General features: G+C 42.8%; 1 protein-coding gene and 1 pseudogene across 14 annotated transcripts in view; both read left to right on the top strand.

Moving 5' to 3' along the window:
• The window catches only part of NCOR1 (nuclear receptor corepressor 1), a 193861-nt gene that overhangs the window by 99528 nt on the left and 69548 nt on the right, over nt 1–24785 (top strand). For 11 of the 14 annotated variants that reach the window (XM_036412582.2, XM_036412585.2, XM_045572357.1 and 8 more), the window contains 5 exons: nt 4706–4833; nt 6575–6792; nt 8261–8323; nt 14552–14691; nt 18545–18671. In XM_036412582.2, coding sequence (XP_036268475.1) covers nt 4706–4833; nt 6575–6792; nt 8261–8323; nt 14552–14691; nt 18545–18671 — 676 coding nt within the window. The remainder of the gene's footprint in view (nt 1–4705; nt 4834–6574; nt 6793–8260; nt 8324–14551; nt 14692–18544; nt 18672–24785) is intronic. The other 3 variants (XM_036412594.2, XM_036412586.2, XM_036412584.2) reach the window with 1 other exon arrangement.
• Nucleotides 22592–24143, top strand: LOC118704688 (annotated as a pseudogene).

The raw sequence follows: 24785 nt of genomic DNA, 5'->3' as shown, positions 1-24785 counted from the left end.
GAATTAACAAAACTATAAAGAGAACTGAATGACATTAGAGCTGATACCAAAGAAGAGGAGAATCCATTGGACCTTTAAGCAGAAGTATAATAACAGATTTTAGTTGTGACAGACTATTCTGACTGCTCTATTGAGGTTAGATTTGTGAGGCAAGAAAAGAGTGGGGAGAACAGTTATAATCCCAGTGGCTTAAACTTGGCTATAGTTGAGTGGTGAAGAGAACTGTTTAGTTTCTGGATATATATATATTATACACACACACACACACACACACACATATTATACATACATACACACACACACATATATATTATACACACACACACACACACATATATATTATACACACACACACACACACACACACGCATGCGCGCGCACCCACTCATGCACTAGAGGCCTGGTGCACAAAAATTCGGGCACTCAGGGGTGTCCCTCAGCCTGGTTTGCAGTCTGGGACCCCTCTGTGGATGTCCACTTGTGGCTTAGGCCCGCTCACCAGGGAACTGGGCCGAAGCTGGCGGTCAGATATCCCTCTGGCAGCCTGGGAGCCCTTGGGGGATGTCCGACTGCTGAGGAGGAGAGAGAGGCTCCCACCACCAGTGCTGTGCTTGCATCCCTCAGCTCGGCTTGTGACTGAGCCGAGCTCCCCCTGTGGGAGTGTACTGATAATCGGGGGCAGCTCCTGTGTTGAATGCTTGCCCCCTAGTGGTCAGTGTGCATCTTTGCGACCATTTGTTCAACGTTAAGGTCAATTTGTTTATTACCCTTTTATTACTTAGGATATATTTAAAAATAAGGCCTAAGAATTTTGCTGATTGTTTGATTGTGGGGGAATGTGAGAAAAACAGTTATCAAAGATAATTCAAGTTTGGGTTTATGGAGTGTGCCATTTACTGTGAAAGGCATGGCTAAAGGAGGAACAGGTATTTTAGGAGGAGCAGATTTGAAGACATGCTAAATTTTAAATACCTGTTAGACATCCAAATGGAGATCTAATGTACACATTTAGCTATATAAACTTGGAGTTTGGGAAAAAGATCTGATTTAGAAAGAATAGAATGTACTATATAGAAAACACTTTTAAAAATATCTAGTTATAAGTTAAAAATTTTTAAATTCATGTGTCTTGATTTTACCTTCTTTATTTTACTCTGGTGGATATATCATAGAGATCCAGCTGACTTGAAAAATCTCTTTACTGGTTTATTATCCAATCAAGTTGGAATCACTAGACATTACCTTATATAATACCACAGTGATTAGGGCACATTTAGTATTTCAAGATTCTATGGAGCTCCACTGAAGCTCACTCTATTCTTTCAGTTTTTGCCTGCTTCTCCCTTCCCTCCCCTTCTTACACATAGTAAACTAATGACCTAAAGATTCCAAGTTTGTGAGCTTGGAATGTCACAGCAACCAGTCATTCCACTGTCAGGCTAAAACCTGCTTTCTGGTTGAAAATAGATTATCAACCTATTATTGCCATAAAGTGCCTTGCTTATTATTTATGAGAGGCCCAGTGCACCAAATTTGTGCATTCAGAGAGGGGGTCCCTCTACCTGGCCTGCGCCCTCTCCAAGTCTGGTTGCCCTCAGGGGATGTCCGACTTCTGGGGAGCAGGCCTAACCCAGCAGTCAGACATCCTTAGTCCTGCCCGGAGGCAGGAGAGGCTCCTGTCACTGCTGCTGCACTCTCGGCCATGAGCCCGGCTCCTGGAGCAGCGCTCCCCCTGTGGAGCGCACTGATTACCGGGGGCAGCTCCTGTATTGAGCGTCTGCCCCTGGTGGCCAGTGTGCATCATAGTGACCAGTCGTTCCACCAGTCAGTATTTGCATATTAGCCTTTTATTATGTAGGATTCTGAAAGTGAGTTTTTAATCTCAGAATCATAAATTAAACAGGTAATCATATTTTTGTTAAAAATTGTGTTCAGGGATCATTATTGGCAAAAGTTTAGACTCTTCTCTCAAAATGCTGTTAGATACTGCCCAATCCAGTTTTACAGTTCAACTTATTAGCATCCCATGATAAGAATGAGTGGTTTATTATAAATTTTAGTTGAAACCATGAATACGTATTAAAAATTGGAAACCAAAAGCCTACCCTTAAATACTATTATTTGAGATCTAGAATTATAAATGATATGCCCAGTAGTAATTTAATTGTATGGGTAACATCCCACATAAAAAAAGCCTGATATGCTAAGTGTCCAGTCAGCTGTTCAACCAATCAAAACATAATATGTTAATGATATGCTAAGGCCTCTCAACCACTCACTATGATCTGCACTGACCACCAGGGGGCAGACAGTCGGCCAGTAGCTATGATGTTCATTGATAACCAGGGACAGACGCTCTGACTGGTAGGTTAACTTCATGCTCGGGTCTGGCTGATTAGGATTGAGGAAGACGGGCCGGATATGCCCTGGAGCCCTCCCTGTGGCTTTTCCTTAGCTGGCCAATCTCCCATGTCCCTTCCTGGCCCAATTGTGCATTGATGGGGTCCCTCAGCCTGGTCTGCTCCCTCTCCAATCTGGAACCCCTCTGGGGATGCTAGAGAGCAGGTTTTGGCACAACAGTGGAATGACTGGTTGAAGTGACATGCACTGACCACCAGGGAGCAGATGCTCAATGCGGAGCTGCCCTCTGGGGATCAGTGTGCTCCCACAGGGAGAGCACTGCTCAGCCAAAAGCCAGGCTCATAGCCAGTGAGCACAGCGGCAGTGGTGGGAGCCTCTCCCACCTCCACTGTAGCATCTGTCGGACATCCCCCGAGGGCTTCGGACGGCGAGAGGGTGCAGGCCCGGCTGAGGGAGGGCGTGAATTTTGTGCACCAGACCTCTAGTATATATATATTTTATTGTTGGAAGTAGTACATATGTTCCCCATTTTCTCTCCCTTTACCCCTCTCCACTCAGCCTCTACCCCAACCCAGGGCTTCACCACTCTATTATCTGTGCCCATGGGTTATACATATATACATGTAAGTTCTTTGGTTTATTTCTTCCTATGTCCCATCCCCACCCCTCCGAGATTTGTCAGTCTATTCTATGCCTTCATGCCTCTGGACTTATTTTTTCTAGCTTTTTATTATCCTGCCTCTTCCATCCTTTATGAGATTACTAGAGGCCCAGTGAATGAATCTGTGCATGGGTGGGGTCTCTCAGGGTGGCCTGTGGAGATTGGGCGCCAACTCATGCCCCAGGCTTGCAGCACCTGCTCACACCCCATCCTTGTAGTCCTGCAGCCTGTCTGGCACCCTCTGTGGCTACCCCCTCACCTGCTCTACCATCCTGCCTGTAGGGTGATCAGTTGGGCTGGGCCTTACGCCTGGCTCCATTCCCAGCCGCCACTGCCCCTGGTTGCCATCTGTAGGGCAATCTGCAGGGCGGTTGGGCCCCTGCTCGCACCCACCTTGACCTGGTGCCTCATGGCAGCTCCTGCATTGTGCGTCTCCCCCCTGGTAGTGCACATCATAGTGACAGTTCGGACGGACACTTAGCACGTTAGCCATATATATATATATATATACATATATATATATATATATACACACACGCACACGCACACGCACACACACACACACACACACACACACACACACATATTTGTAATTTGAGCTTAGAAATATTTGTGCTGCTTTTCACTTTATTATATCCTTTTTATTTTTCCAAATTACTTCAGTCTTGCTAAATTACCATAGCTTTTTACTAATTCCATTAAGTGAATGTCCCCCCAAAGAGTAAAAGCATAAAGATGTTTCATGTACTATTATCCTAATATAAATAAAGAGCTAGGAGGTGTCACAGTGTCACAGCGGAACTGGCCACCGGTCACCATGAAGTGCATGTAGCACTTCTTGGTCCCGCCCTCTTCGCCAGCCCCTCCCCCCCAGCTGCTCGACGTGAGGGGCACCCGGGGATGGGACCGGACTGGGGACTGTTGAGCAGCGGTGGTGGGCTGCTTCACGGGGTGCCGTGAGCTTAGCAGAGCAGTCACCCAGGCGGCAGTGAGTCTCATGAAGCAGGCGCGGGGCGGGGGAGCCTTGCAGAGCAGTGGCGGGGCGGGGCGAGTGTCACAGAGCAGCCAGGGCGCTGGGGGAGCCTCGGGGTGCAGTCGAGAGGGGGGCGGTGAGCGTGGCGGAGCATTCCCGGGGCGTGGAGTTTCAAGTAGCTTCGCAGGGCAGCAGAGGCCATGAGACGGAGGTCAGGCTAGGCCTCGGTACCCTGACCGTGCACGATTTCATGCGTGCTGGGCCTCTAGTCTATAATGATGACAATATTGAGAATGTAGTAAACATCAAATAATAGGGGGATGGGTTTTGATAGGTTATTAAATTTTAAGTTAAAGTTGAAATGCTTAATTGACAGATTAGATATAGTAGTTACAAAAAGAGAAAACCAACTTTAGATTTCTAGTGAAATCTTAACATTTTTGATTCTTTAATGGATTCAAACACTGTGTGTGTGTGTGTGTGTGTGTGTGTGTGTGTGTTTGTCTATTTGACCTTTTAAACAATATATGTAGAATATATTAAAGAGCATTAGACTTTTTTAGAAAATACATTATTCCTAATTACATTGTAAAAGATTACTAAATCGATCATTTATTTTTTTTTGCATAGATAATTATTAAAACTCATTATCAGAATTTGAGGAGCTAGTTCTTTTACCTTTGAATTTTATAAATGATGGTTTATTCTAGCAGCAAATTGCCCGACCATCACAAGAAGAAAAAGTAGAAGAAAAAGAGGAAGATAAAGCAGAAAAAACAGAAAAAAAAGAAGAGGAAAAAAAAGATGAAGAAGAAAAAGATGAAAAGGAGGATTCTAAGTAAGTTAAATATTTAGAATTAAATAATTAGTTAAATGTTATACTTATTTTTAAATAATGAAATTGAATCTTTTGAAGGTATAAAACAAGATAAAAAAATCAATGTGATGTGTGCTTTTAATCACTGAATAGTTACTTGACATAAATAAGGAGTGGAGTATTTCAGTAAATATAACTTTTGGCTTACGGGGTTTATTTGCCAGACATAGTATGTATTACTTAAGAAGGACTAGGCTATAATAATATATACTTATCATTGAATTATATCAAATTTAATCTTTGATTTCAAAGATACCTCATGATCTTTTTTTGTACTTCATTTGTATAATACCTAAATTTCAGCTTTATCTTATCTCTCATATAAAATAGAGTTCTTGGTTTGTTTGTGGTTGTTTTTGAGGTTATAAAAGTAATTCTTGCTCATTATAGAAAATTAGAAAAAGGGAGTACAATAGAAATAAAATCAGTCTGTGATTCTGCCACTCAGAGACTTAGTTCCTTGTGTACATATTGTGTCGGTGGTGTGGGGGCTTAGCGCTTAGCGCCTGGGTTGATTGTGTCTCCCCAGAGGTCAGCGTTGTTAAAACATTGTTTATATATTATAGAACAATAGTCACCAATTTTAGGTGTAAATGTTGTATTACATATAGTACTATTGTTATAGTAATGACCACTTATTGTGTTTTTTCTAAGTGCCTGAGACTATGATAAACATGTTATAGCCTGAAGGAAGTTTAGCTTTTTAAAAATATATATATTTTATTGATTGTTTACAGAGAGGAAGGGAGGAAGATAGTTAGAACCATCAATGAGAGAGAAACATCGATCAGCTGCCTCCTGCACACCCCCTTCTGGGGATGTGCCCGCAACCAAGGTACATGCCCTTGACCAGAATCGAACCTGAGACCTTCAGTGCATGGTCCAATGCTTTATCAACTGAGCCAAACCGGTTGGGGTGGAAGTTTATCTTTTATGGTAGCAAACACCTACTAAGTTTACTATGTTCCAGACACTGTTCTAAGCATTTTACAGAAACTAATTTCTGTAATTCTCACAACAGCCCTATGAAATATACTATTATTATTATCCTCATTTTACAGATGAGAAAAACAGCTCCACAGAGTAAGGTTGTTTGTCCAAGGTCATCACAGGGCTAGTCGTCAGTCACATAGAGCTCTTTATGAACCCAGGCAGCCTGGGTCCAGAGGCCATTTTCCTAACTACTGGGCCACACTGCCCTGTTTGTACATATCTGTCCTGGAGGTGGTTAATAAAACAATATTGTAGACTGTTATTACCGAAAGAGCATCTGGCATGAAGAGTGTCCGTTTCAGCTTCTTGGTTTCACAAAGGAGAAAACTTGTGTTGCAGCAAAACCCAGAAATCCAGGACTCCTACCTTTCCATGTCCCCTGCCTCTGCATTGCAGGTGCACTGGGTTGTTTCTGTGCTTCATTCCTTTCTCAGAGAGAGTGTTCTGGTATCTAAGTTAGGTGATTTGAAATGTGTTTACATATTAAGTCCATTAAACAAATAAAATAAGTCTTTGTGAAATATCTTAATTTGAATCAGTCAAAACTCCTCAAAATTGGGGCATGACAATTTTTTTTATGAATTTTGTTTTAGTAATGAAGGAATTGGTTAGTTTCATTCAGTTTCTATTTAAATATTTTTCAAAGCTGCCTTCTTTGACATATGTATATCTTAAATCACACAAACTTTTCATCCACTTTTGTTTTCAGAGAAAATACTAAGGAAAAGGACAAAACAGAAGGTATAGCAGAAGAAACTGAGGAGAGAGAACAGGCCATACCTCGGGGACGAAAGACTGCCAACAGTCAGGGCCGCCGAAAGGGCCGGATCACCAGGTCCATGACAAACGAAGCCGCTGCTGCCAGTGCTGCGGCTGCAGCCGCCACCGAGGAGCCCCCTCCGCCTCTGCCGCCGCCACCAGAGCCCAGTGAGTGGGTGGATGAGTTATCAGGCCACACTTTTGTTTGGCATTCTGTTTCCCAAAGAAATAGGATGGCATCAGCCTCTTCTCCCACCAAACTAAGGAGGAATATGCAAGTCTAGAAATACTTTGCAAGTCTGGCTTTCTTTTTACTTACTTATAATCCTAATGTACATGCTACTTTGTTTTCTGATATTTTAACATGGCACATATGAATATTTTTTAGTTTCTAAGTCATCTTTAATTTTACTCTGATGACTATCAAATGTTAGAATTGTGCCCTGAGGCACAATTTCCTGACCCATTCCCTTTTGTTATCTTCTGCCTCCTTTTAAGATAACATAGCACTGTGATTTTTAAAAATTCATACATTTTCTTTGTTAAATTATTTTCTATAGAAATGAATTCTGAATATTGAGTCCAGTTAAAAGCATTTGTCTTTGTTACTAAGTATTGTCTCATTAGTTTGTAAAGGATTATGTTAATGTCTAATACTACCATTGATACTCTAACTTTACTGTAAGATTAAATATGAAAGAAAATACAAGTTCTAGGAATGGCAAGAATAATGTGAGGGAAATAATAGACAAGAGGATGGGGGCAGAGGCAGATCATAAAGGGTCATATTTGAATTATATGCTGCATTGCTTACAAAGTTTTTAAATAGAAGAGTGCTTTGATGAGATTGTTGTTCAGATATCTCTAGTGACATTGCGGAGTTCAGATTAGAGAGAAGAAGGCCTGGAGGAAGAGGGACCAGCTAGAAGGGCAGCATTATGCATGCAGCAGCCTGGGCAGGGAGAGGTGGATTCAGGTTATTAGAACTGACACACATCATTGGATGTGAGTGGTAAATGGGAGGAAGGATTCAAAAATGACTAGTCTGACGATCCTGTTACTAATTGGAGTGACTGGGTGGATGGTAATACATACTATTGAGAAGGGGAATATAGCAGGCACTCATTTTAGGCCTAATAATCTCAATTTTATTTCTAAAGTAAAAGAGAAAGTGTTCAGTTCGTGATTCATCCGTGTTTACTAGATGTCAGGCACGGAGGATGAATATAAGAGCCTCTGAGAGAGGAAGAGATGGGGACTCAGAGAAAGGGAGAGGACTGTGCCTGGACCAGCAAATGGAATGCTGTTTCTTCCTCTGATTCTTCATTAGGGAAGGATGGAGCTCTAATGATTGGGAAGGCACTGGGCAAAGTGGGACTTCTTAAAAATAAATTAATTATAATCAAACATGCAGATATGGACGGAACTTTAAAAAACATTAAGAAAGATCACAGAGGTGTTGCCTTTCCCCCGTTAGTTTGGTAGGGGAAGAGGCTGATGTCATCCTATTTCTTTAGATTCTTTCACCAAATGTCAGATAAATAGGTTAAAAATTATGTGGTCTGGGCCATATAATCTGTCAGTGAAGGATTTGGGTTAATTTTTCTCTACCTTATTGGGTTTTTCTCTATTTTAGTTTCTACAGAGCCTGTAGAAACCTCTCGGTGGACAGAAGAAGAAATGGAAGTTGCTAAAAAAGGTAAACAATAGTTCAGATTCTTCAAGTTTTGTTTTGTTTTTAAGATTATTAATAACTAGTGGCGCAGTGCACTAATTTGCACATTGAAAGGAAATTAATTAGGGGAAATACTTTAATATTGCTATTTGCCTTTTCTCTATAATAGAAGTGTCAGAGATGAAAGAAAATTAGTAAAATGTAATATAAAAATATAAATTTCCTCAAAGAGAGACCCAGGCTACCCAGACGGGGCTCCACGATCAATTGCTGTGCAGAGGAAGGCCCCATCCACCCATTGTTTTCAAATATAATAATTTTTGAGAGATTAATCAACTTTTGAGGGAGTTAAGTATTTACCTTATAATTCTAGAGAGTTTATTGTAAATAGCTTGACTTTTAATGATACATTTCATTTACTTGCTATTTACCAGGTAATGAGTGATACATTTAAATATTATATAAACCAACTTTATAAAAAATACAGCAGTTAGTGTTCTTTTATTTGAAGTTTGCCATGATTAGAAAATTTGTGATTTGTCATGATTACATGTTTAACTTTTTACTTTATTTTTATTGATTTTAGAGAGGAATGGAGAGGAAGAGAGAGATAGAAACATCAATAATGAGAGAATCATTGATCGCTTGCCTCCTGCACACTCCTACTGGGGATTGAGTGGGCAACCCCAGGCATGTACCCTTGACTGGAATCGAACCTAGTCCACATGCCGATGCTCTATCCACTGAGCCAAACCGGCTAGGTCATGCTATTAAACAATGACTGGGTTACTGCAGAGATCAAGAAAGAAATAAAAAATATCATGTCAACAAATGACAATGAAAACACAACAATCCAAAATCTTTGGGACACAGAGAAAGCAGTCTTGAGAAGGAAGTTCATAGCTCTACAAGCCTACTGCAAAAAACAAGAAACAATAATAAATTACTTAATCCTATATCTCAGAGAGTTAGAAAAAGAGCAACAAGAATAGCCCAGTGTAAGCAGAAAGAAATAATAAAGATCAGAGAGGAGATAAAAGACATAAAGTCCAAAGAAACAATACAAAAGATCAACAAAACCAAGAGCTGGTTCTTTGACAGGATAAACAAAATTGATGAACCTCTAGCAAGGATCACCAAGAAGCAAAGAGAGAGGAGGACCCAAATAAAAAAAAAATCAGAAATGAAAGAGGTGAAATAACAACCCCCACTGGAATATAAAGGATTGTTAAAAAAAATACTACGAACAGCCGAAACCGGTTTGGCTCAATGGATAGAGCGTCGGCTTGGGGACTGAAAGGTCCCGGGTTCAATTCTGGTCAAAGGCATGTACCTTGGTTGCGGGCACATCCCCAGTGGGGCTTGTGCAAGAGGCAGCTGATCGATGACTCTCTCTCATCGATGTTTCTAACTATCTCTCTCCCTTCTTCTCTGTAAAAAAAAAATCAATAAAATATATTTTAAAAAAATACTACGAACAACTCTATTCCAACAAACTGGACAACCTGGAGGAAATGGACATATTCCTAGAAGAAATATAACCTTCCAAAACTCAATCAGGAAGAATCTAAACAGCTCAGTAGGCCATTAACTATGGAAGAAATTGAAGCAGTCATCAAAGCTTCCAGCAAACAAAAACCCAGGGCCAGACGGCTTCACAGGAGAGTTTTACCAAAAATTCAAGGAAGAACTAAAACCTATCCTCCTCAGACTATTCCAAAAAATTCAAGAGGAAGGAACACTTCCAAGCTCCTTCAATGAAGCCTAGGCCAATATCTCTCATGAACATAGACGCCAAAATCCTAGCAAATTGGCTCCAGCAGTACATCAGAAAGATCATACACCATGACCAAGTAGGATTTATCCCAGGAATGCAAGGATGGTACAATATCCGTAAATCAATAAACGTGATACATCACATAAACAAATTGAGAAATAAAAATCACATAGTCATATCAATTGATGCAGAAAAAGCATTTGACAAAACCCAACACCCTTTCTTGATATAAACTCTCGACAAAGTGGGAATAGAACATAATAAAAGCTATATATGATAAACCCACAGCTAACATCATGCTCAATGGGCAAAATCTAAAACCATGAACAGGAACAAGACAGGGATGCCCACTCTCACCACTCCCGGTTGACATAGTACTGGAAGTACTAGCCATTGAAATCAGACAAGAAGAACAAAAGGCATCCAAATTGGAAAAGAAGAAGTAAAGCTGTCCTTATTTGCAGATGACATGATATTGTACATAAAAAACCTGAAAGACTCCATAAAGAAATAATATACTTAATGAATGAATTTGGCAATGTAGCAGGATACAAAATTAATGCTATGAAATCTATGGCATTTCTATACACCAATAGTGAACTTACAGGAAGAGAGACTCAAGTAATCCCATTTACCATCACACCAAAAAAAAATTAAGATACCTAGGAATAAACTTAACTAAGGAGGTAAAAGTCCTATACGCAGAAAACTACAGGACACCAAAAAAAGAACAAATCAAAGGACAAGTGTTTGCAAGGATGTGGAGAAAAAGGAACCCTTGTGCACTGTTGGTGGGAATGCAGACTAGTGCAGCCACTGTGGAGAGCAGTATGGAGTTTCCTCAAAAAACTAAAAATGGAATTCCCATTTGACCTAGTAATCCCTCTCCTAGGAATATATCCTAAGAAACTAAAATACCAATATGAAACTATATATGCATCCCTGTGTTCATAGCAGCACGATTTACAATAGCTAAGATTTGGAATCAACCTAGATGCCCGTCAGCAGATGACTGAATCAGAAAACAATGGTACATCTACGCAATGGAATACTATGCTGCCATAAAAAAAGAAGGAATTCTTACCATTTGCAGCAACCTGGACGGAATTGGAGAACATTATGCTAAGTGAAATAAGCCAGTCAATGAAAGAAAAATACCACATGATCTCACTCACTTATAGATAATAACATAATAAGCGGTTGAACTAAAGATAGATACAGAGACAGTAAAGCATGAAACACTGTCAAATTGCAGTGGGAAATTTAGAGAGAGGTGGGGGAGATAAGAGATCAACTGCGGGACTTGTATGCATGCATATAAGCATTACCAATGGATGCAAAACACCGGGTGGTGAGGGCATGTATGGAAGTTGGTTGGGGGATGGCAATGTTAAGATAGGTAGACATATACCGTATTTTTCGGACCATAAGACGCACTTTTTTCCCCCAGAAGTGGGGAGAAAAAGGCCCTGCGTCTTATGGTCCAAATATAGCCTACACATATACTTTTTAAAAAAAGTTTTTTTACTTGCCCGGCTCTGTGTGGTCTCTGTGTGCTTGCCCGGCTCTGTGTGCTTGCTGCAGCCACTGTCCATTCCTCCGTGCCCAGAGTGTCTGCCCCGCTCTGTAAACCCCGAGTGGTAGAGGAGTTCCCATGTATGGTAGTCAGCCTCCATGCCCTCGCTGCAGCCACATCTCCATGTCAGCCCAGGTGCGGTGTACGGTAACTGCGTAATCCAAACCGTAATCATCGCCTGTACCCCTTGCTGGCCCGTACTCCGTGCCCGGAAGAATGCCGCGTCTATTCCCCCAATCATTCCTCTCCGCCCTCTGTTGCCGTGCTTGACTACTGGGTAGGCGTACTGTAGATCTCCGCCCTCCGCTGGATGCCCTGATTGATAACGCTGCTACGTCAGAATTTCTCTTCATACTATTATACCGGTAACTGTCAAAATGTTTGTACTGCAACAAACTTCATACCGGTATATTGTATGCAGAGACTTTCTGTGATACCAAACCAGTAACATTTACCATAATGTAAAACACTCTCCAGCCTCTTCTCTCACCACTACAATGTGTAGATACCCATAAACTATGCAAAGAAAGCATAGAAAGTCTCTGCATGATTTATGGGTTTACACATTGTAGTGGTAACACTGAACTTTCTGTTTCAGAATCTTTTTTTCTTCATTTCCCTTCTCTAAAATCTGGTGCGTCTTATGGTCCGGTGCGTCTTATGGTCCGAAAAATACGGTAATACCTTAATTAAAATAATTTCCTAGTGAAGTAAGTGGATATAAGCTATATCATAATCTTTTTCAGTGACTCTTTAGTCACTGCTCTTTTCATCTCTTATTCATATATCGAGTAAGATTATGAAGTGATTTTCCAGCAATTATTAAAGAAGCTACTGGAATTAACCTTGAAAAACTGGTGTTTTTCTATAAATTCTTAAGTTTATACTGTAAATTTTTGTTTGGGTACATCTGTATTTAAAGTATATCTCTGGCTGGGTAACTCTTATGTATATATGCATTTTCATACCCATATTTCTTCAACATGTGTATGTATGCGTATATATATTATTTGATTTAAAAGTTTCAGATGGCATAGATTTCTGTGATGCTTTGGGTTGCAACAGATTTTTTTCAAATGGTTAATTTTTTCCTACAACATTTCTTGATTGTGAATGGACTGAAGACATTCTGATGATCCATGGAATCTTGTATGTTTGTATACATACATATAATACATACATACAGGATGGGCAAAAGTAGGTTTATAGCTGTGAATACATAAAACACAGTTTATCCTTGTATTATTAATTACTAGAGGCCCAATGCATGAATTCGTGCACAATTGTGGTCCCTTGGCGTGGCCAGCAGGATCGAGTGAAACTGGTTCTCTGTCATCCCTGAAGGGGTCCTAGATTGCGAGAGGGTGCAGGCCATGCTGAGGGACCCACCGGTGCACTATTGGGGTTAGGAAGAGACGCGGGAGGTTGGCCAGCTGGTGGAGGGGGGTGACTGTGGGAGGACTCCAGGGCATATCCATCCCATCTTGCTCAATCCCAATCTGCTGGACCTCAACAGCAAGCTAACCTACCAGTCCGAACGTCTGCCCTCTGGTGGTCAGTGTATGTCATAGCAAGCAGTTGAGCTGCCTTAGCATATCATTAGCATATTATGCTTTGATTGGTTGAAAGGCTGACCAGATGACTGGACACTTAGGCCCTTTGCAGGAAGATTCTTGCAAGAACATGACTTCCTGTGGGCTTCCCTCCCGCCACTGCTGCCACCCCATGCTTTCCCTTCTCTCCTATTGCCACTGCCCCCACCCCATGCTTTGCCTCCTGCACTACCATGCCCTCCCTCCTCTGCCACTCCCATCCCTCGCTTTCCCTGCTGCCACTGCCGCCCAGTGCTTTTCTTCCCACTTCCATCGCTGCCCTGTGCTTTCCCTCCCGCTGTCACTACTTCCCTGCTTTCCACTTTCCCCTCTTTCTTCCTTCTATGATGTTTTAAGTCTTCACTCTTCATCCGTGTATACAAATTAACTGCCATCTTTGTTGGGTTAATTTGCATAGTTGCTCTGATTGGCTGGTGGGCATAGTGGAGTGATGGTCAATTTGCATGTTTCTCTTTTATTAGTGTAAACTAGAGGTCCTTTGCAGGAAGATTCCTACAATAGGGCTTCCAGCTGCGGTCCTCTCTGCCCTGCCTGCTTCCCTTTCTTCTCCGCTGCCCCGCTGGCTTCTCTCCCTTCTCCCCTAGCCTGCCTGCTTCCCTTCATTCTTCGCAGCCTTGCTTGCTTGCTTTTCCGCAGCTTCACTCCCTTCTGCAAAGCTTGGCTTCTTTCTATGCCATCTTTAGTCTTCACTCTGGCCTGGATATGCAAATTAACCACCATCTTAATTTGCATACCTGCCCTGATTGGCTGGTGGGTGTGACTTGTGGGTATAGCGGAGGTATGGTCAATTTGCATGTTTCTCTTTTATTAGAAAGGATTATATTATTAACTATATTGATACTGTGTTTCCAAAGGTTTAAAAATACCTTCCCAGTCAGTTTATAAGAGTGTGAACTGTTACTTTGTGTCCACTGTTAATTTACTATGCTTCTGTTTGTTTGTTTTTATTGTTGTTGTTGTTCCACTTATGCATTCATTGGTTGATTCTTGTATGTGCCCTGATCGGGGAATCAAACCTGCAACCTTGGCATACTAGGACAGTGCTCAAACTAAATGAGCTCCCTGGCCAGGGCTTTCATGAGCATGTTTTAAATAGAGCTGTTCAGTGAGTTTTGTGTCAATACATATTTCAGTAAGTATTAAAATACTACAATAGTATATCAATGAGTAATTAAAAACACTTTGTGTTAATGATTGTGAATACAATGATTAAGTTTATTATTTCTCTTGTTTGCTTTATCAGGTTACTACTGTTCATTAACATTTATTCTGTTTTTAAAATTCAGGTCTAGTAGAACATGGTCGTAACTGGGCAGCAATTGCCAAAATGGTGGGAACTAAAAGTGAAGCTCAATGTAAAAACTTCTATTTTAACTATAAAAGGCGACATAATCTTGACAACCTTTTGCAGCAGCATAAGCAGAAAGTGAGTATATCAAGCATGGTGAATCTCTTACTGATTTTTACTTACAGTTTTTTGTTTGTTTTTTGAGCTTCAAAGATAGGTTTTGAGAAAAACTTTTGTAGCTTATATTTTTATTTATTGCATTTACCTGTTAAAGATATACTAGTTTCTTGGCACAAGTTGACTATTTATTTACTGCCCAAGGAATAAAACTTCTGTTAGTAGTAATGAGAATTCAGTACATTTGAATTACTGTAGACTGGATTTTTTAAATGGAATCATTTGGGAGTTTAAATTTAAAACTTTATTTTGAGTGCTCTTGACAATTTTGGATGAATTGATTTGGTGTATTACAAAGCATTTTCTCAGAGAAATGTTATACGCGATAAATGTTAAAAACCAGAAAGTATAAGATTAATGAAAATTCTTTAATAAGGAAGTTTTAATATTCTCAAAGTCTACAGAGCTCTTTGAGGGTTCCATGAGCTCAAGACTACAATCAAACCTGGATTCTCGAATGTCTCTCATCTCGAGCCATTTGCCAAGATGTTCATGAAAAAAATGTTTCAGTTATAGAACAAAACTTCAGTTCTCAACCTGACAACCCTTCATGCTGATACATTAGCATGACAAAAGTGGTCTCTTAGACAAAGGAGAGAATGCTCATCATCTTACATTAACCCTTACGTTGTTAACATCTCCTGAAATTGAGCTGTGAATATTTTTGTGTGTGTGTGTTTGTTTAGCTTTTATTGCTAGCAAAATGGACAGTTAGCACAACTTTAAAACATAAATATGTCCTTAAGAGTGCTTGCTAATGTTGCTAATGGTGTGAAAGACACTGATCACAGACAATTAAAAGGTAGAATAACTGTTACTGATTTGGAGGATGACCGCATTCTGGAGGCAGTGATATGTGAAGAAGTAAAGGTGCTGCACCTCTGGAATGAGTGCTGAAAGTGATTCATTTAAGGCTAAAATTTGATAAATTTAAGAAAAGAGGTGTTTGTTTGTTTCTAACTAGAGGCCCGATGCACAAAATTTGTGCAAGGGTAGGCCTTCACAGCCTCTGCTGCCTTGCGGCCCTGCAACCCCACTGCCCATCCACTGGTTATTCTGGAAGGTCATTCCGGAAGGTCATTCCGGAAGGTCATTCCACTGTCAGGTCTCATTAGCATATTAGCTATTTATTATATAGGTCTAGAGCAGGCGTCTTCAAACTTTTTAAAGTGGGGGCCAGATCACGGTCCCTCAGAGAGCTGGAGGGCCGGACTATATGAACTACTAATTCCTTCTGTAACACCTCGGCTGCGCTCACTGCCCAAAAAACCTGGCGGGCCGGATCAGACTCCTCTGCGGGCCGCATGTGGCCCGCGGGCCGTAGTTTGAAGACGCCTGGTCTAGAGGGCCAGTGCGCGAAATTCGAGCATGGGGGAAATGGGGGATGTCCCACAGCCCAGCCTGCATGCTCTTCAATCTGGGACCTCTCAAGGCCTGTCCGATTGCCGGTTTAGGCCCAATCCCAGTGGGCAGTTGGACATCCCTCTCACAATCCAGGACTACTGGATCCCAACAGCTCACCTACCTGCCTGCCTGATTGTCCCTAAGTGCTCTGCCTACCAGCCTGATCACCACCTAACAACTCCCCTGCTGGCCTAATTGCCCCTAACTGCCCTCCCCTGCTGGCCTTGGGGGCCCCCTCCCAATTGCCTTCCCTTCCAGTTCTGGTCCGCCCATCTGCCCTCCCCTGCCAGCCTGGTCCCCTCCAACTGCTCTTCCCTGCAGGCCTGGTCACTTCCATCTTCCCTCCTCTGCTGGCCCAGTCACCACTAACTGCCCTCCCCTGCAGGCCTGTTCTCCCCCAACTACCCTCCCCTGCAGGCCTGGTCTCCCCCAGCTGCCCTCCCCTGCAGGCCTGGTCACCCCCAACTGCCCTCCCCTGCAGGCCTGGTTGCCCCCAACTACCTTCCCCTGCTGGCCTGGTCACTCCCAACTGCCCTCCCCTGCAGGCCTGGCCCCCACAGCTGCCTTCCCCTGCTGGCCATCTTGTGTCACCCATCTTGGGAACAGCCATCTTTGACCACATGGGGACAGCCATCTTATGTGTTGGAGTGATGGTCAATTTGCATATTCCTCTTTATTAGATAGAACTAGAGGCCCAGTGCATACATGGGTATAGTCCCTAAGCCTGTCCTGCATCAGGTCTATCTTCCCCAGCTGCCAGCAGCTGGCCCCGCCCCCCACTGCTACCCACTTCTGGTTCCCCGTTTGCCTTCGGGTGATCGGTGCCTGACTGCTGGGGGAAGGGACCGAGAGGCGGTCAGTGCACTTCATAGTGACTGGCCCAGCAGTTGTTTGGGTTGTTCTGCCATTAGGTCATTAATGGATTGCCTCCTGTATGCATCCTGACTGAGGATGGAACCTACAAATTGGGTATATTCCCCCACTGGGTCTTGAACCTTCCACCAACCTTGCAGTATACTGGATGACATTCCAATTGAATCACACCAGGCCAGGGCAATATTAATTTATTTTAAGAAATTGATTCATGATTTTGGAGGCTAAGTGGATACAAAATCCAACAGGATAGGATGATAGGCTGCGTACTCAGAAGAGCTGCAGTCTGATAACAAGTTTCCAGTAGCCATCAATCTAGTTCTATTAAGGCTTCCAATTGGTTGAATGAGACTCTCCCCATATTATGGAAGATAATCTACTCAACTCAGAAGCCTACTGGTTAAATATTATTCTGGTACAAAAAAACATGCATGAACACATCCAGGATAACATTTGGTTACATATCTGGGTACTACGATCCAGCCAAGTTGACATGAAATTATCATCAGAAATGTCTTTAAAACTTCTTGTTCAGATAATTTTAATTACAACTGGAATAATAGGAGCAGCAGGCTTCAGTTGGTCTAGACCAGTGGTCTCCAACTGCTGGTCTACAGACCATTAGTGGTCTGCGAGGTACGAAAGGTTGGTGGCTGCTGGTCTAGAGTGTTTTATCTTTTTTAAGAAAGATTTCAGGAAAACATGACAGAATGTTATCTGTTAAAGCTCAGTGGAAGATAAATAGGATTTATATATTCGTGTACTTGAATTATTACATTGAAATTTAATGAATTCTATTGCCTTGACCAAGTGGCTCAGCTTGTTGGAGCATTGTCCCATACACCAAAAGGTTGTGGGTTCAATTCCCAGTCAGAGCACATACCTAGGTTGCAGGTTCGGTCTTGTATCTGGGTGTACTCAGGAGACAACTTTTTGATGTTTCTCTCACATTGATGTTTCTCTCTCTCTCTTTCACCCCTCCTCTAAAATCAATGAAAACAATAAAAATTAAAAAAATAATAATAAAGGAGGCTATGTCTTTCAAAATAAAAAATACAAAAAAATAAAAATTAAAAATAAAAAAATAAAATCAATGAAAACATATCTTTGGGTGAGGATTAATGAAAAAAATGAATATTATCATATAGTGAAGAAAATGCTTGGGGATATATTACATTCTTGCATGTGAAGATATCACATTCCAACTTGCTTTTATTAAAAAAAATCATGTTATTTTTACTAGAAAATACATTATTTGGGAGGGGAGAAGAGCAGGAGTTTTTTGATTTGGGGCTATTCATGCATGTATAGTGGTGAGTAGTTAAGAAATTGTTCTTATGTTACGTTTGATCAATTTGTTGAAAGTGATTTACCTACACAAAAGACCAGTTAATGGTTATCTGGAGATAACTGTACTCTAACCAGAGTAGCTGTCACATATACAGCCTTCTTGTTTAGTATTTGTGAACTCTGATTTTAAATAGGAAAAGGCTTTTTTCCTTTAGTTATTTCAATCATAATATTTTTTTTACTCTAGACTTCACGAAAACCTCGTGAAGAACGAGATGTATCTCAATGTGAAAGTGTAGCTTCCACCGTTTCTGCTCAGGAAGATGAAGATATTGAAGCCTCTAATGAAGAAGAAAATCCAGAAGACAGTGAAGGTATTTCAGAAATCTTAAACTTAGTTGTACCTTCTGCTAGCCCAAATAAATGTAGTTTTATCTTAATGATTTGACTATTTAGGAATTGCTTCATTAAGGAAATAGGACATTGGTGTTTTTAAGGCATAGAGACATTTATCTTAAGCATAATGTGTTTATTCATTCAACTAACAAATATTTATGTAGCACCTGAGATGGTCCATGTGCTACAAACAGAGAACATCTTGAAAATGCCAGTCATTCTTCAGACACTTAATGTTTCTTGTCTTTTTTTTTTTTTTTTTTTAATAAAAGCCATTCAACAGGTGTGAGGTGCTTGCTCACTCTATTCTAACCACTGTTCTTTCTGCTGTTCCTGAGCAAAGCAACCCTCACTTCAGGGATTTTGCATGTGCCAACCCCTGTCCCTGGAATGCTCTTCTCGAATATGTGCCTGTTGTCTCATGCTCCCATTTCTTCGGGCCTCTGTTGATATGTCACCTTACCTCTATAATATCTCTTTATGCACTGGTTCCTAACTTTTGTTACTTTTTTACTGTACTTATTACAACCTGATATGCCTTCTGTGTATTATTGAGTACTGTTTAATCTCTGTCTTATACTAGAGTGTCAGTTGCATCAGAATGTAGTTTGATTATTTCACTGTTCTGTCACTAGTACTTCAAAAAGCTAAATTATCCTTCTTTATCCTAAACTAAAGCCCGGTGCACGGATTAGTGCACCAGTGGAGTCCCTCAGCCTGGTTTGCGGGGATAGGGCTGACACAGCCTCTCTGACATCCCCCGAGGGAGTCCCGGATTGCAAGAGGGCGCAGGCCAGGCCAAGGGACACCACTGGTGCACGATTGGGGCAGGACAGCGACCATGAAAGGGCTCCAGGCATGTCCAGTTCCTCTCACCCAGTCCCAATCAGCCGGATCCCAGCACCAAGCCAACCTACTGGTCAAAGTGTCTGCCCCCTGTTGGTCAGTATGCGTCATAGCGACGGTTCGAACAAATGGTCCAACACTTAACATATTAGGCTTTTATTTATATAGGATTATTTTCTAAATGTTTTTTTAAAAATCTATTCCATTTGGAATTATTTTTCTATATAGTGTAAGACAAGAATTGATTTTTTCTTCCAGACAAATACTTCTGAGAGAGCTAGTTTATTAAATAAATCATTTTTTACGCAGTGATTTAAAATAGCACCTTTGAGCCCAGCCAGTTTTGCTCAATAGTTGAGTGTCAACCTATGAAGAAGGAGGTTATGGTCAGGGCACATGCTTGGGGGCATGTAGGAGGCCAAACTATAAATTGGTTTACCTAGTTTAAGAAATGTATCTTAAACCTTTGAGATTCTCATTGGACATATATATTTTAGTTTTAGAAAGATTTAAATTTTTATGTTGTTTTGTCAATTTTAAGAAGATAATCTAAAAACTTAATGCTGTAGTGACCATCTCTCTATACTTTTATAATAGTGGCAAATTGGATCCATGGAAAGGTGAAGTAAATCTAAGACATATTTATAACCATTTATTCATTTTATACTTCAGCAAATATTTGAGTCTATTGTATGGCAGGCACAGTACTTGTCTGTAGGGTTTAAATAATAAGCAAAATACATGACTCTGCTCTTATGGTACTTATAGCCTAGTGGAAGCAGCAGCCAGGAATCAAATCATTGTGAATAAATATAAAATTGTAACTATAACAAGTTTGTGGTATAAGAACTAGAGTAATAAAATTTAAGGAATTATAAGGAAATGATAGAAGTCTTTTTAAAAAAAAACGTGATATTTATATAATATTCAAAGGAAAATTAGGTGAAAGAGCCTTTTCAGTAAGAATAAATGGCATGAACCCAGCTGGTGTGGCTCAATGGTTGATCTTCAACCTATGAACCAAGAGGTCATGGTTCGATTCCCGTTCTGGCCACATGCCTGGGTTGCAGGCTCCATCTCCAGTGGGGATGTGTAGGAGATAGCCATTCAGTGATTCTCTCTCATTGTTGATGTTTCTATCTCTCCCTTTCTGAAATAAAAATATATTTAAAAAACAAAACAAGAATAAATGGCATGTATGAGTCTGAGGTGGAAGACACATGGGCATTTCCTGAAACTGAAAAGAGGCCCAGTGATAACAGAATATAAGATGTGAGATGAAGCTAGAAAGGTAGGCGGATCCACTAGGTTGGGCCTTGTAGCAAGACCATCCTCAGAATTTTGGATCTTTAGCCTGAGTAATGAAGTTTCATTTAAATGTTTTACGAAGTAGAAAAGGAGAGTGAGGAAAGGAGAAGAAGAGAGTGTGGGTGAGTTTTGGTAAGATTTGACTTTTATAAAAGCACTAGAGGCCCGATGCACAAAATTCATGCATGGGAGGGGGTCCCTCCTGGCCTGCACCCTCTCACAATCCAGGGCCATTGGCTCCTAACCATTTGCCTGCCTTCCTGGTTGCCCCTAACCACCTCTGCATGTCTGCCTGATTGCCCCTAACTGTTCCCCTGCCAGCCTGATTGTCCCTAACTGCTCTCCTGTCAGCCTGATTTCCTTAACTGCTCCCCTGCTGACCTGATCCCTGATAACCCCTAACTGCTCCCCTGGTGGCCTGATCGCCCCTAACTGTTCCCCTTCCGGCCTGATAGCCCTAACCACTCTGCCTGTCTGTCTGATCACCCCTAACTGCCTCTGCCTCAGCCCCTGCACCCGGGACCCTGGCTTTCTTCCCTCTGTCCAGCCGCAGGCATCCAGGACCCTGGGCTGTTTCGCCTGGGCCCTGGCTTTGTCAGGAAGGATGTCCGGAATGATGTCTGGAAGACACCCAGTCTGTTCAGTCTAATTAGCATATTACCCTTTTATTAATATAGATTGTTGTAGAGCAGTGTTTCCCAAACTTTTGACAAATTCTATAATTTTCGTAACGCTGAGTACCCCTCGTACTCATTAGAACGTAGAATTAGGCGCAGCTAAGCACTGTTCAGTGCATATCCCCACCAAACTCTTCCCATACCCCTGGGGGTACGCGTACCACACTTTGGGAAACACTGTTGTAGAGAATGGTATGAGGTCAAAGGTGAGAAGAAAAGTCATATTTGGAATAGAATGGCTGTAGTGCAGTTGAACAGAAATGAATGGATTCAAGAATATTTTTAGAGAGAAAATCTGTGAGATTTGTCCATACAGAATATGAGAATAAGTGAGATTAGCATTTAACCGTTTCCTGTTTTGTTTAAACACTAGAAAAGAACCTGATTTAGAAATTAGTACAACTCCAGTGTGAGACATTAAATTTGTGATTTCTTTGAGATACCTAGTTAAAGATGTCAAAACGTTTAAAATCCTATCTATATGTATAAAAAGCCTGAGGCTGTGACGACCAGGATGACCAAACGATTGGTTCATTCCCTTGGTACTCAGGCTCCAATTGATCAGGAGATGGCTAACAGGGGAACTGGGGTCCCCCAGGCTCTGATCAGTCCATGGTAGCAGTGACTGGTGAGCGGCTGGAAGGCATATACTCTTGGTCTTTCCTCCTGGCCCTCAGACTCTAATCAATCGATGGCAGAGGCAGGGAGGAACTGGGGACTAGCAAGTGGGCACGAGTCAGACCTCTTGCTCTCTCCTCCCTGCCCTGAGGCTCCAATAGATGGGTGGCGGTGGAGGGCCCGAACTGGGGACTGACTCCCTTAATAGTCCTGCAGTTTCAACCTCCAGAGGACAGGACAGGCACCAACGGACCAGGGCCACCTGCATGATCCGGACAGCGCTGCCTCTTCCTGGAAATCAGCCTCAGGCATTGTGGCTGCTTCCCCTCCTCCCTAGAAGCTCCACAAGGAAGAAAGGATGCCGCCTTCAGCGCCGGGGCGATCAGAAGTGACTGCGCTCCCGTGCTTCCTCCAGGTGACATGAGCCAGTCCCGCCTGCGTAGTTCCAGATGAAGTGTGATCATTGACATGGAAGGAATGTAGTAAAAAAAAGAAAAACCAATGATCAAGAGAATGCCGCAGTCAATGTCCGGAGTCTGGCTCAGAAGAACAGAAAGAATGGAGAATTCCATAAGTTGACTGATGCCAAAATATTTCTGAATGACTGCCTGGAGTGTGACAGTTGTGTGACTGCAGAGGAAGGAGTCCAAGTTTCTCAGCAGAACACTAAGGACTTCTTCCGTGTTCTGAACCTTAATAAGAAATGTGATACCTCACAGCACAAGGTGCTGGCAGTGTCCGTGTGTCCTTAGTCTGTTATTTTGCTGCTAAATTCAGCCTCAGTGTCACTGATGCATCCAGAAGGCTCTGCGGCTTCCTCAAAAGCCTTGGGGTGCATTGTCTTTGACATGAAGATAGCTGCGGACTTAGGCATCCTGGAAAGTCAGCAGGAATTAGTGTGTCGATATTGCCAGCACCTTGAGGAAGAACTCCGGCTACCCATCCTGACCTCTGCCCGCCCGGCTAGGTCCAATATGCAGAGCACATGCTGGGTTTCCTCATTACCTCCCACCTCTGCAGGCCAAGACTTCCCAGCGGATCAAGGGCTCCCTGGTGAAGGATTACTTCACCAGAGGGCAGAACATGTCCCCAGACAAGATTTTCCACAACACTGTGGACTTGTGTTATGACAAGACACTTGGGGCCCTTTGAGAAGATGTTCCCATTGCTTTGCATAGTTTCTGGGGTGTTGACTGCATTTTAACCTCAGGTGAAATTGTCCAGATAGTGGACCAAAGTGACCTCGAATGATGCCACTGTGGATACTGTTTGGAGACATGAAGGAGGAGGAGGTGAGGCTCCACAAAGGTGCCAGCTCCATTGGGTAGTTGGAGCACATCTTCAGGCATGTGGCCAAGGAGCTGTTCAACAAGGACTTGCGAGTGCTCACCTACCACACCCTGAGGAACAAAGACTTCCAGGAGGTCACTCTTGAAAGGGACGGAGAGGTTGTGCTACACTTTGCGGCTGCTTACAGCTTTGGAACATCCAGAAGTGGTCCTGAAGCCGTAGAGGGGCAAGTTCCCCACCACTTTGTGGAGGTCCGGGCATGCCTAAGTGGCAGGGCCAGGGCCAGGCGGAGGACAGGTGTGCAGACAGGGCACTGCTGCAGCTGATGAAAGGCATCTACGCTGCCATCCCAGTGTGGCCCCCGGAGACCAGCACCTGTGTGCAGGAGTTGTATCAGGAGTGGCTTGGGAGGGGAGTGACTCCTTCCAGGCCCACGCAGTCCTGCACACCACCTAGCAGGACCCAGGGCAGCAAGTAGTAAAGGTCCAGCAGATGCCCAGACTGCAGGCCACCTGAGAAGGGGTATGAAGGAAAGGCTTACCATCTCTGTCATTGCTTTGGTGTTCAGAATTCCCTGCTCCCCGTCTGTGGGCTCCCTCCCTTTGAGAGGCGCTGTCATCCTCACATGGGTGCAACTGGAATATTGTATCTTCAGAGGATTGTCCCAAAGTACGTATCCTTTTATCCAGTGATGGAAAAATCCCAAAGAACAAGAATAGGCTCCTTGCCCAGGCCGCCCCACACCCAAGGGGACCTCCACCCTTCGGGGCAAACCAGCTGGACCTCACCCATGCACCAGGCCACTATCCTATCTAATAAAAGAGCAGATTGACCATCACTCCAACACACAAGATGGGCACCACAAGATGGCTAGCAGGCAAGGGCAGTTGGGAGGACTAGGCCTGCAAGGGAGGACAGTTGTGGGCGATCAGGCCAGCATGGTAGGTCAGTTGAGAAGGGACCAGGCCTGCAGGGGAGGGCAGTAGGGGGCAATCAAGTCTGCTGGGAAGGCAGTTAGGGGTGACCAGGCCAGCAGAGGAGGGAAGTTGGGGATGACCAGTCCTGCAGGGAAGGGCAGTTGGGGGAGACCCAGGCCTGCAGGGGAGAGCAGTTGGGGGGGTACCAGGCCTGCAGGGGAGGGCAGTTGGAGACAATCAAGCCTGCAGGGTAGGGATGTTAGGGGTGACCAGGCTGGCAGAGGAGGGAAGTTGGGGGTGACCAGTCCTGCAGGGAAGGGCAGTGGGGGGGGGGACTGCAGAGGAGGGCAGTTAGGGTCAAACAGGCTGGCAGGGAGTACTTAGGCATCAATCAGGCTGGCAGACAGAAGCAGTTAGGGGTAAATCAGGAAGGCAG

The sequence above is a fragment of the Pipistrellus kuhlii genome, unplaced genomic scaffold (genome assembly GCF_014108245.1).
Source record: "Pipistrellus kuhlii isolate mPipKuh1 unplaced genomic scaffold, mPipKuh1.p scaffold_m20_p_45, whole genome shotgun sequence".
Classification (NCBI taxonomy): Eukaryota; Metazoa; Chordata; class Mammalia; order Chiroptera; family Vespertilionidae; genus Pipistrellus; species Pipistrellus kuhlii.
Note: the sequence above shows the minus strand (reverse complement) of the source record. Positions and strands in the feature narration are given on the sequence as shown.